Here is a 12,321-nt window from a genome sequence, read left to right as displayed (position 1 = left end):
CTTAACTTGGCAAAATGCACAAAATCTTTCCTAGGAATATTTGCAGCTGATAGGGTGCTAAAGGAGAAAAACTAGTTAGTGACACTGTCAGGACAGTGAGCCACAAGCAATCTATATGCATGGCAGCACTGCCGTGCCTAGGGGTAAAGAGCAAAAGCCATCTCAGGAAGCAATGAATCTGAGAAAAAAGCATGGTGTGGGCCCAGTGTACTACTGATGGACCACTCACACCATCTGCAACATTGTGGTCAAAAAGGAGAATGTGATCCTTGGATATTGAATTGCAAAATCCCAAGTAGGATCCAGATTTTGAAAAATTCAGACTTGACCCAAGAGAATGGGAAAGTAAGTCTTATGATGGAAGACTCCAATCTATTCAGCTTCCCCAAAAAATGCTGAAGGGTGACAACTCAGGGTACAGAGGATGGTTATGTTCTACACCCCACAAAGGAGGAAAAAATCCAGTGGCTATAAGGTAAAGCCCAACGTACTTTGGATAAAAATAAAGTACATACTTTCAGTCAGGAGGATACTTAAGCACAAACACCTTGCCAAGGTCTGGATGAGCAAATCAATGCTGCGTGTTTCTTATTCTCCTACGAATGGTGGTCTGCTTTATATGGGAGTTCACCTAGGTTTTCTATTATCATAGGACAGTAGAATAATTTGGGTTGGGAGGGACCTCAGGAGGTGTCTATGCAACCTCTTGCTCAAAGCAGGGTCAGAATTGAGATCAGACCAGGTTGTTCAGGGCTTTATTCTGTCAGGTCTTGAAACCTTCAGTAATGGAGACAGCACAACCTCTTTACTGTGACACTGCTGGACTATTCTCACAGGGAAAAAGTTTTTCCTTATTTGCAGTCAGAACCTCTCTTTTTTCCACTTCGGTGTGTTTTCTCTTATATTGTACTGCTGGGAAGAGCTTGGCTCCATCTTCTCTGTGACCTTCCTATAGGCACTGGGGGACTGCTGGTGGGTCCCCCCAGGACATCTCTTCTCCAGGCTGAAAAAGCCCATTTCTTCCACCCTCTCCTCACAGGACAAGTGCTCTACACCCCAACCATCTCAGTGGCTTCCCCTGAGCTCTATCCAGTTTATCAATGTCTTTCTTGAGCTAGGGGCCCAAAACCGGACACAGTATTGAGATGTGGTGTAATGAGTGCTGATCAGAGTGGGATGACCACTTTCCTAGACATACCAGTTCTGCTTCTGTCAATGCAGCCCAGGAGGCTGTTGCCCATCATTGCTGCCAGGTCATGCTGCTGGCCGCTGTGCAGCTCGCTGACCCCAGGCACCCAGGTCCTTTCTGCAGAGCTGCTCCCTGGCCAGGCAGCCTCTGGCCTGTGTCACTGCAGGGCTCCTTCCTTTCCAGGTGTAGGATTTGGCATTTGTCCTTATTGAATTTCATAAGGTTCCTGTTAGCCCATTCATCCAGCCTGTCTCAGTCCCCCTGGATAGCAGCCCTACCCCTCAGCATATTGATGGATCCCACTAACTTGGTGTCATCTGCAAACTTGACGACAGCACACTCCTCACCTCATCCAGGTTGCTGATAAAGCTGTTCAACAGGGCAGATTCTAGGATAGACCTGTGATACCCCACTAGTCACATGCATCCAGGTAGGGTCTGACCAGTAACCATGACCCTTTGAGCTTGGTCATCCAACCAGGCTTTTACCCATCTGGTTGTGCACTCATCCAGACCATAATGTCCCAACCTGGGTACAAGAATACTATGGGAAAGTGTGTCAAAAGCCTTACTAAAATCAGTGCAAATGACATCCCCCACTCTTGCCTCAACCACAAATCCAGTCATTTTATCGTAGAAACCAATCAAGTAGGTCAGGTGTGATTTATGGTCTTGTAAATCTGTGCTGGTTTTCTCCTTCGTGTGCCTGGAAACATGCTCCAGAAGGACTTGTTCCATGCTTTTCTGAGGGACTGCAGTGAGGCCAACTGTCCTTTACTTCCCTAGTTTACTCTTTTGGCTTTTTTTGCAGATGGGTGCTCACCTTTCTCCAGTCATCAGAGACCTCCCTCAGTCTCCATAACCTTTCAAAAATGATAGAAAGCAACCTAGCAAGGGCATCAGCCTGAACTGTCATCAACCTTGGATGCAGCCTGTCAGTCCCATGTACAGGCTGGATTCACTCAAGTAGTCCCTGACTCAGTCCTGCACTGCTGGTTGTTGTCCTTGAGCCCTTTCAATGTGCACAGAGGTCTGGGACACCTTTTTTGGTGAAGACTGAAGCAAGAGAAGGCATTGAGCACCTCAGTCCTGTAGGTGTCCACCGTCAATATATCACCTGCTCTGTTCAGCAACAGGCTCACATACTTCTTGTTCAGCCTGTTACTACTAATGTAGAAGCCCTTCATGTTGTCCTTCGTGTCCCTTGTAAACCTCAATTCCATATGTGCTTCAGGTTTCGTAACACCATCCCTTCATGCCTGGGAAATGTCTCTAAATTCCTTCTCTGTCATCTAGCCATGCTTTCACCTCCTGTATGCTGCCTTTTTGCACTGGAGCTCTACCATGAGTCTTCTGCTTTACCAAGCTGGTCTCCTGGTCTACTTGTTTTCATGAATTTTGGGATGACCTGTTCCTGTGCTTGAAGGATGCTGTCCTTACAGACATGCCAGCTTTCATGAGGTCTTTCGCCCTCCAGAGCAGCCCCCGTGGGATCTCACCTACCAGATCCCTGACTAAGCTGAATTCTGCTCACCTGACGTCCAGGGTCTGCATTCTGCTGCTCTCCTTCCTGACTCCCATCAGGATCTTAAACTCCACTATTTCATGGTCATGATAGCTAAGGCTGCCATTTTCACATCCCCAAACAGTTCTTCTTTGTTAGAGAATAGCAGATCCAGCTATGCATCACTCCCAGTTGGTGCATCCAGTTACCCGAGAAAAGGAATTATCTCTGACACCATCCAGAAATCTTCTTGATTGCTTGTGCCCAGCTGAGTTACCCTTCCAGCAGATGTTAGGTAGGTTAAAGTCTCCTGTAAAAATGAGGGTCTGTGATTCAGAGACTTCTTCAAACTGTTTAAAGACTTCACATGCTTCCTCGCCCTGGTCTGTGACACACTCCCACCGTGATGTCACGTTCACTGTCTTCTCTTCTGGTCCCATCCCACAAGCTCTCAACCAGGCTGTTGTTGGTCCTGTAGAGGAGCTCCATACATCCAAACTGCTCCTTCATGTAGACAATAGTCCCTTTCTTCATCTTCCCTGCCTCTTTCCTGAGCTTGTAACAGTCCATCACAATGCTCCACTTGGGCAAACTGTCCTGTTATGTCTGTTATACCAATGGTGGTGTAGCGTTGTGGCTGCATGCAGAGCTCTAGTTCCTCCTGCTTGTTTCCCAGACTGACTGTATTTGTGTAATTATGCTTGAGGCAAGTGTCCCTTTGCCCTGCTTTAACATTTATGAAGTCTTTCTTTCGTCTAACACACTGCAGCCTCTGCTTTTGACCTTGTACTACCTCACTTAACTGGGTCATCATCGCCGCCTCCCTCCCTTGTCCTTCCTAGTTCAGCTCTCCTTACCAGGTTGGTCAGCCTATTGGCAAAGTTGCTTTTGCTTCACTTTGTCAGGTGGATTCCATCACTCTGTAGCAGGCCTCAGTCCTCAGAGTGGGTCCCATGGTCGCAAATTCCCAATTCCTGTTGACACCAGGTGTCCAACCAGGTGTTGACCCACTGGAGCTATCTGGTCCTCCCCAAGCCCTTCCCTTCACTCATGGAGACCAGGTATTGTGAGCATAATGGCTTAGGCTCTGCCAACAAACATAAGTATGTTAATACACACTGTTCATTTAAACTCAATGCTTCCAAACCCCAGGACAGAATTTAGCTACTCCCATTCTGCTGAATAGGATTTGTGTGGTTACACTTTGGCAGAGTTGAAAATACACACACATAGAGCAGAACACATGGACACAAGTATGAGCACATCTGAGAATGTCACTATTTTTAGTTATTGTGCAAGTCCTCTGGGACAGATACCTCATCTCTCAGTGGTCTTCAAAGCCAAGTAGAACTTCTTTGTACACTGTGAAAATAAACAGTCTTCTATAAAGAACTGCTGAAAAAGGTCCTGGAAAACTCTGGACCCAGAATCTCTCTGATCCTTGGAAGTGCTACTGGCAAACTTATTGCTGTGGTGGTTTTCTCTTAAAAAGGTCCAGTAACATTTTCTTCTTGCCATGGAGTAGCATGTCCATTCTAATGAGTTACTGCTTTTTAGTAGCTGCCTGCTACCTAGTGGTTTTCACATACCACTGGCACAAGTAAAGAAGAATATTTACTGCACAACTCCCAGACAAAATGAGAGGATGGAAAAGTGCTGAACCACAGTCCTCGTTGCTCCCCTGTGCTGTCCAAGCTCTCTCTCTTCTCTGCCCTTCCTACCTCTTCTCCTTTATTTCCCATCTTGAGCCTTTTTTCCCCCGTAACTTCCTACAAAAAAAATACTCTGATCCCTGTAGGAGATCATTTGGCCCATGCTGCTGGTCACTAAGCAGTAGCCCTGGAAGGGAAATGCCAATCTCTTTGAGTCCGACATATGCACACAGGGACAACTTGCCTTGGAAATAAAAAATACAGCAGACAATCCTCCCTGAAGGTCTCTGCTCTGCCAAAGCTGCACTCTCTAACCAACTGGCTGGGAAAAAAGGACACAGCACACTCGCTGTGGCAGCACATCCATTACAGATTTCATAGAACAGCCCAGGTTGGGAGGGACCTCAAGAGATCATCTGGTCCAACCTTTTGTGGGAAAGGGAGCCTAGATGAGATGATCTAGCACCCTGTCCAATTGCATCTTGAAAACCTCCAGCGATGGGAGTTCTACCACATCCCGGGAGAGGTTGTTCCAGTGAATGATTGTTCCTACTATAAAAAATTTCTTTCTTATGTCAAGATAAAACCTCTCCCAGTGCAACTTATACCTGTTGCCCCTTGTCTTCTCCATGTGACTCCTCATGAAGGGAGAGCCTCATTTCTCTTTGTAGCTGCCCTTTAACTACTGGAACACTGTGATGAGGCTGCCCTTGAGCCTCTCCAGGGAGAAGAGATATAACTCCTTCAGTCTTTCCTCATAGGGCAGGTTTTCCAGCCCTTCGATCATCTTTGTGGGCCTCTCCAGTCTGTCCATGTCTTTCTTGAATCGTGAGGACCAGAACTGGACACAGTTCTCCAGGTGCATCCTGACAAACACTGAGCAGAGTGGGATGATCATGTCTCTCTCTCTGCTAGATTTCCCCACTACATTCAAATTTGTTTCCTCATTTCGATCTCACTCCAGTTCTGCCACTGCCTCATCTGCTTAGAGCTGCCGCAGAGCACACACTTATGCCTGTGCTGGATGTGGAGCACTTGCAAAGGTTAAAATCCTGTCCTGCCTGGGAGGAGTGTCCATGGGGAATCTCTCCTTGTCTTCACAGATCTTGCAGGTTGCCCAAATAACCCGTCATTCAATAAGTTATCCTGAGAATAACTATCCTGCTAAAACCCATGAACATTTTTTTTTGCTAGGCTTATGGTATAACCAGACTCCAGGAAGGCCAGAAGTTACAATTTGTACTGACTAAGGGGAAAATCATACCAAAGCAGCACAAAAACTGTAAGGGCTTTTGTCTGTGGGAACAAATGGCAGCATTAAATCCTCCACAAAGCTTTTATTCCGGAGAGCCCAACCTAAACCAACAACTCATGGCCTGGATCTAGAGAAAAACTTCCCTCCATCAACATTTGGGAGCCTGGGTCAGGGTCCAGTTACTCTACAGCAGGTTGTCTGCCTCACATGGTGTTACGAACCAAGTGGTAATCTCACATTGCTTTTCCTGAAATTGGAGCAAATCAGTGTCTCTGTGTAGCTCTGGTCTCCAAAGAGTTATTCCTGCTTGTGGTAGGCATATGGGAATTCAAAGAAGTTCAGGTTGAGTTCACTGGATTCAGTTTTAAATGTATTTTTATTTAAACTGTAATCCTGTGAGCTAGTAACTGCCACAACTTACTGTGATGAGGTAGGGAGACATAATTCACAGTTTATAGATTGAAGGCTGAGGGACAGAGAGTTGAAGTACACTTGGATATACTCTTTCAGTTGAGCCTTAACAGCTTAAACAGTTACGACCCTCTGGCTGTTGGTTGCTGTTTTAATTCACACTGAAAGGCTGAATGTGACTCGCACAATAAGTCACAGCATCGCAGCCAAAGGGGCAGGGGGCAGTTAACAGCTGAGAAACAATAACTGGAAATTAGGGGGCTAAAACTCCTTAAAATCAGTCACAAGAGTACATCTGGAAAGCGGAGGAGAGGCCCAGATCAACTTACCTACCTTCATTGCTTGCAGATAAAGCAGATAGTCTAGTCCAATTCCTCAGTGCTTCCTTGTGGGCTGATGGGAATGTTTTAGGCACCAGAGTGGACTGCACAATTATTACAAACAAATTTTGCCCTCTGAAACACAGAAGAGTAATTTGGGGAGGGGGGGAGTAATAGGGCAAAATGTCAATGATTGTTTTAGTGGGCTGTAAGGGAAAACAATATGGCAATGCTGCAGAATACAATCTGTAGGGTGGAGAGGGGAGGTTTCCCTTCCCAACAGAACAGGTAAAAAATTAAGTTTATTACGAATTTATAAAATGAGGAGAGAGAAGAGAGACAGAAACAATATTTATTGGAAAGCTAAAGAGATCCTGAAAGCCTGACCTATCCTGTCTAGCCTGGAGGTTAAATTCAATTCCTGAAATACAGGACTGCCTCCAATTCTCGAAGGCACTACAGGCATACTGAAGACAGCCATCTACAAATTTTGTGTGCAGGCACACACAGTGTCTAGGCTCATCTCGCTGTGCATGAAAAAAGCCACAGCTCCAGTGGGCGATCCTTCCTGGAATACCAAAGTCACCTTTTCAGGATGCTCTCTATTAATAACAGAGAAGCTGCGTAGAGGTGTATAGAGACCTAATTTTCAGGTGGTTAAAATGAGGTGGAATGACTCCTTAATGACTTCCTTCACGGAAGCTTCAGTTATCCCGAGCTACCAACCTCTGTAACCATTCTGCTCAGTTCATCCGATGTAGGACTGACTACAAGATCAGAAAATATATTAGCTATTTTTTACTTTCACTCCTACTAAATCGAGTTTGAACTGTTTATGAAGAACCTCTAGCAACGCCAGCTGCACAGGGAATTCAAGAGGAAGCAGCTGGTGGTTCCATTCCCAACCAGGACCAGCTTCACTCATTTGTAGGGTTGCAGAAAGCTCCGATTTTGGCTGTCTTCATGAACGCGGGTGCCTGTTGGGAAACAGTTTGCTTGGCTGGCCTGAAGTCAAGGGGAGGTGGGCCTGTACCAAGTTAGCATCTTTTGAAAAAGATCTTTTGAAAAAGAATCAGGCCCTCAGAGTGAAAAGACAACGGGTGAACATAACCCCAAATTAGAAGCCAGAGTTTAACAGCTTTTCACTTTTCTATTAGCTTCCCTTTTTTAAAATTGATGAGCCTTACCGGGGCATTGTTTTACCTGTGATAACATTGCTTGCTTTGCAACTATCTCAGGGTACCAAATGCATTTTAAAAGGGAGCTTTGGAAAAATTAGGGCAATTTGCAATGTGACAGACCCTAAGAGACATAACAGTTGTGCACACAGAGGGTACTAGAGAGCTAAGCTTAGACACTTGAGCTATGGCAGCTCTTTAAAGACATAAAGCAATGTGCCACCTTCTTTAGTCTTTGCATTACTTTGCAAATTGACTTTATTGAGCTAAGCAGTGTAAATGCTATGTCGTATTTAAATAGAAGCTGCCTTAGTGCTTTGTTCTTATCACTGGTAATTCTACAGATAAGTGCTGGTGAGTGACGGGTTTATGAAATCGTACAAATCTTACTGCTTTTCTTGCTTGGTTCTCATTAATACCAATAAACCAACTTGACCACCAAATAAAAAAACCACTACCTTTGCTTTGCCCCTTGTTCTCTGGATTTTACAAACGAAATGGCAATAACTCTCCTAACAGCCCTGAAGCCTAATGTCAGCACTTAGCACAGCATCATGGTGATACCAGTATGCTTTGGCAGAGGAACAGCTTTTCCCTTGTGTTTGATTAACTGACTGCTACGAAAAACAGGGAGAAGAATTGTCTATCAGTTCTGTCTAAGTCCGTGACAGAGCACCTGTATACTAAATATGTGATGGCGAAGAACACGAAATATGTAGAAAATGACATGAATATCACATCATTCTTTTCACCTCGACTCTCCTCATCCTGCCATCACTCAGAGATTCGCCACCACGTTCATGAAAATCAAAATGGCCAGAGTACTTAGGCCAACAACTACACGTACACCGAATGAGTTTTCACTAGAACATCTGTACAGTAAGGTCCTCAAGGAACAGCCTAATTGCTTCACTGAATCTGTCTTAATGAACTTTTAGATGCATATCTATGTCAGGATTCATTATTTCCTTCAACTCAGTCTAAGGATTACTGACTAGCTTGTGGAGGCGAGCAGTATTAGTAGTCTGACTGCACTGCATTTTTCTTTGTATTTCTCTGTGAAATTAAGGAAGTAATCATCAAAAAGTTATTCCAAAGGTATTTATTTCTTTCTTGTACAGGAATTAAAATCTTACAAAAAAATGGAACCACTCTTTACTAAAATATATAATCTTAATCATACATCAAGCATTTTTTTAATATAAGCTAGAAAAATAGAAATTTCATCTTGGACCCGTATAATATTCTTGCAGTACTGCCTAGAAAACTCTGTTAAAATAAATATTTTTTCCTTGAAAAGGGACAGTGCACATTGCTTAACCAGACAAGCATAAAAGTAACAAAAAGAATTCAATGCAAATTTCTAAAAGAAGCATTCAGATTACATTTCCTTTCATACATGATTTCTAAATGGTTAACAGTTCAGATTTTTCATGTTCTGAAACAGAGTTGATCAGAATCAGTTGAAAAGAAAGTTGAAGAAGCTATTGCCACTTTGTCTTGGAATTTAGTTTTCAGCAACGTCCTAATAAACTCTTCCTGGTGCTCTCGGTTGACATGAAGTTAGGCAGAATTTGCCAGAGTGGAAGCAAAATGTTTTTTTACTTCTTACCTAGAATGCTTCAAATATATTCAAGCTTCACAGAACATTTTGGCCCTTTGCTGTAGGTGTCTGCGAACTGGGGTCATCATAGTTAAAATTTACAGAAGTACAGATTCGCTACGTTCAAAATCCTGTCAATTATTACTTTTAAAAAGTTTTGTAGCAAAGAGCTAGATATTAATGGTAGTTTGATAAACAGGTATTTAAGTTAAAAACATCAGATTGCATCTAACACAGATCACTTAAGGATCTCATTAGCATCCATTTTCTGCATGTTTTATGTAGACTCAAGTTGACATTTTGGTTGAAGTTCACTCCGCAGAAAGTGTCTCTTACATGATTAAAAAGAAAAAAAATAATCAGGTCTTTTTTTTTTACCTGGAGGATTAAATAGCTTTTGGTTAGTTCTCAACACAAAACATACACGTTATTTTATACATGTTTCTAAGGTTTCAATCCCTTAGGAAAAAAAGAAGTAAAATCAAAATACAACTTCCCCATCTGCCCTTGTGAACACACATCCTACCTCAAGTTTTAGCACTTTGAGTCAGACTGTCCGCACAACCAGAGCTAGGTGACATCTTCTGGATAAAAGGTCAGGTTGGACAAAATGATTTAAATAAAACTCAGTGAAATAATTTAAAAAAATATAAATGTCCTAAAAAAATAGCATTAACTTTTTTTTATTTTGGATGATTCTAAGTCTGAACAGTGGGCGTCTCGTCCAAAAAGGCCATTTTGCTGAATTTGGCTAGATTTTGAAAAAGAATGGAGAAAATTGCACACAACGTATTTTTCTATGCAGCTTCTAAAACTCGTCATTATGGCCACTAAAATCATATACTCTGTTAAAAAAGGAGTACAAAAAAAGAAAATTCATACAAAATCAAGTCATTATTTAAGACTTGCCCAAGGATGCTGTTGGTCTGACCTTGCAAAATACTTAGGCAGGTGCTTAATTTTAAGCATGTGAGTCATTATGCCAAGAGAGATTTTATGGTGAACACTAATGCACAAATATTACTTAGACTGGCTCTTCCACTTCAAGATAAGCATGGACGTAAGTGCTTTGCTGGATATGGATCAGGATGCTCAGCACCTAACAGGACTTTAGGCGCTGATCCAACAAAGCACTTATCCACGCGAACAACACTGCTGACTTTGAGATCACTGCTCATGTGCTTAACATTAGGCATGCTCATAAGTGCTTTCCTGGAAGGGCCCGATAGACCAATAGTGTATAAGCTATAAAATTTGAAGCAGTGTATGTTTAACACACCGTGTATTTAACAATGTTAATCTGCTGAGATTTGCTTTTTCTTGGAACAGGGCATGTCTAACTTCAAGCATTTATTTTCAGAAAGTGCGTAAAAAAAGCCTTTAAAAGCTGCTTTGAGATTATGGCAAGTTAAAATAATATTAGCGAGTCTCCTTATGCTCCTTTCATTTCTTCTTTGCATGTCTTTGTGCAGGCATCTAAAAAGGAAAGAGAAAACCCTAGTCATAATCATTAATCTATTCAAATAAGCATCCATGCATTTAGTTTCCCTCTAAAAAAACATCAAGTCAGATGCAACCGAACACCTGAAAACAAGCATCACTGAACTCTTCTAAATTTCAGATCTGAATGCAAATTCTGCCAACTATGCCGCCTTTTCCACTGAAAATATTCAAATCACCAATTGTCACTTCTATGAATAGAACTAAGTTTATTACTTAAGACTGAAAACGGTGTGTGCAAGTCCAACCCTTACATATCCCTAAGTCAGTGCTGGTATTTCCATATGAAGTTTTCCATGCCCACTGATGCCAATCCATTTGCAACATGAAGTCTAAAAAAGTGGAAACGTAAGAGCTGCTTAATCCCAAAACAACAACTACAAAAGCATCACAACTTATCAGATATTTACGCGAGCATGTAGAAATGGCATGTTAATGCCAAAAAGAAAGAAAGAAAGACCACATTTCTATAATGGTGCTGGCATATTGTTTCATACTAAGCTAACCAAGGAAGAAATAGCAAAGCAGCACTTCATAATGACCTACTGCTACTGCTGGCCAGGCATAGTAACTATATTTAAATCCTCGTTGTGGTAGGAAATATTGTTTTATGTATTTGGCACCACTTGCTCTTCATAACTTGTTACAGCTACATGTTGAGGAAGTTTCAAAGTTACTAAATGTATTTCATAAAGGGAAAAGTTTTTATTTTCACATGAAAGCTCTAATGGCTTTTGGAAATAGCTTAGTTTTTTGTCATGCACTAATTCCTGCTCAACCAAAAGCACAGTCACTAATAAAATTACTATTGTTGTAAGTTACAGCATAGCTGACCGCTGAAGTCGAGATGTGACACACTAAAGCACAACGCATCTATGCACAGAGGAAGAACTCTAGACTTAAGTCCTCGAGCGCAGTGGCAGATGTGAAAGTCATGTACAGAGAAAGAAAAAAACCAATCGGTACCCCAGATCAGAAGTCACTACAAAGGCCTCCCATCTCTATAAGAATTGTCCTCCTCTCCTAAATTCTCACCCTCTGGTGACTGGGACTGTTTCTTAGAAGAAAGGTTCTTGAACTGTTCAGTCGATGAAATGACGCATTTCCAAAATACATTTCACACAACTTCTGAACTATTTAAAACCAAACCCCTAAAACTAGCAGAATTAAATATCCAGAAGAAGAGCTTCTACCATGTATCTGTCCTACCTCATAGTTCCCGTTTCTAATGTAACTCTCTCCCACTCTTGGTTTTCCACTGAAACGTCCATCCCATGCTTGTCTGCCTTCTCAACATCTTCTAGTGCTGGCAATTGGCTTTCCATTAATAGATACATAATTCCTCTCCTCTCATTTACCAAAGTACTCCCTAAGATGTTGCTTACTGCACAAAACTTCGCCATTAACATGACACTACGTGCCTGTTCTTTTTCTTTTTTTTTTTTTTCATATCATTATCCTGCACTTTGAGTGGTGATTTTCGAAAGCTGTCATCACTGGTGCATCCCTTCTCCTACTGAAGTTGGGGGGTTTGACTGTCAAATAAACTGCTGGGCTAGGCTGAATGTTTTTCAAAATCTAACCCTTCCAGTTCATGACTGCAATTGCTCATTCCGGGCTCATCAAATGCCAGTTCTTTCCAATCATAGCAAGGACCCATTGGATAAACCAATACGTGCTGCTACAGGGCTGGTCTTCACTTACAGCCTA

General features: G+C 42.4%; 1 protein-coding gene across 1 annotated transcript in view; it reads right to left on the bottom strand.

The window, feature by feature from the left end:
• Positions 1 to 8,622: 8,622 nt before the first annotated feature.
• Positions 8,623 to 12,321, bottom strand: part of RNASEH2B (ribonuclease H2 subunit B) — a 44,858-nt gene continuing 41,159 nt past the window's right edge. The window contains exon 10 of the mRNA XM_087758266.1: positions 8,623 to 10,587. Within this exon, the coding sequence (XP_087614392.1) occupies positions 10,555 to 10,587 (33 nt within the window). The 3' untranslated portion in view covers positions 8,623 to 10,554. The remainder of the gene's footprint in view (positions 10,588 to 12,321) is intronic.

Source organism: Nipponia nippon, unplaced genomic scaffold, assembly GCF_047370975.1.
Source record: "Nipponia nippon isolate SJK-2023a ecotype South Korea unplaced genomic scaffold, ASM4737097v1 scaffold_2, whole genome shotgun sequence".
Taxonomy (NCBI): domain Eukaryota; kingdom Metazoa; phylum Chordata; class Aves; order Pelecaniformes; family Threskiornithidae; genus Nipponia; species Nipponia nippon.
Note: the sequence above shows the minus strand (reverse complement) of the source record. Positions and strands in the feature narration are given on the sequence as shown.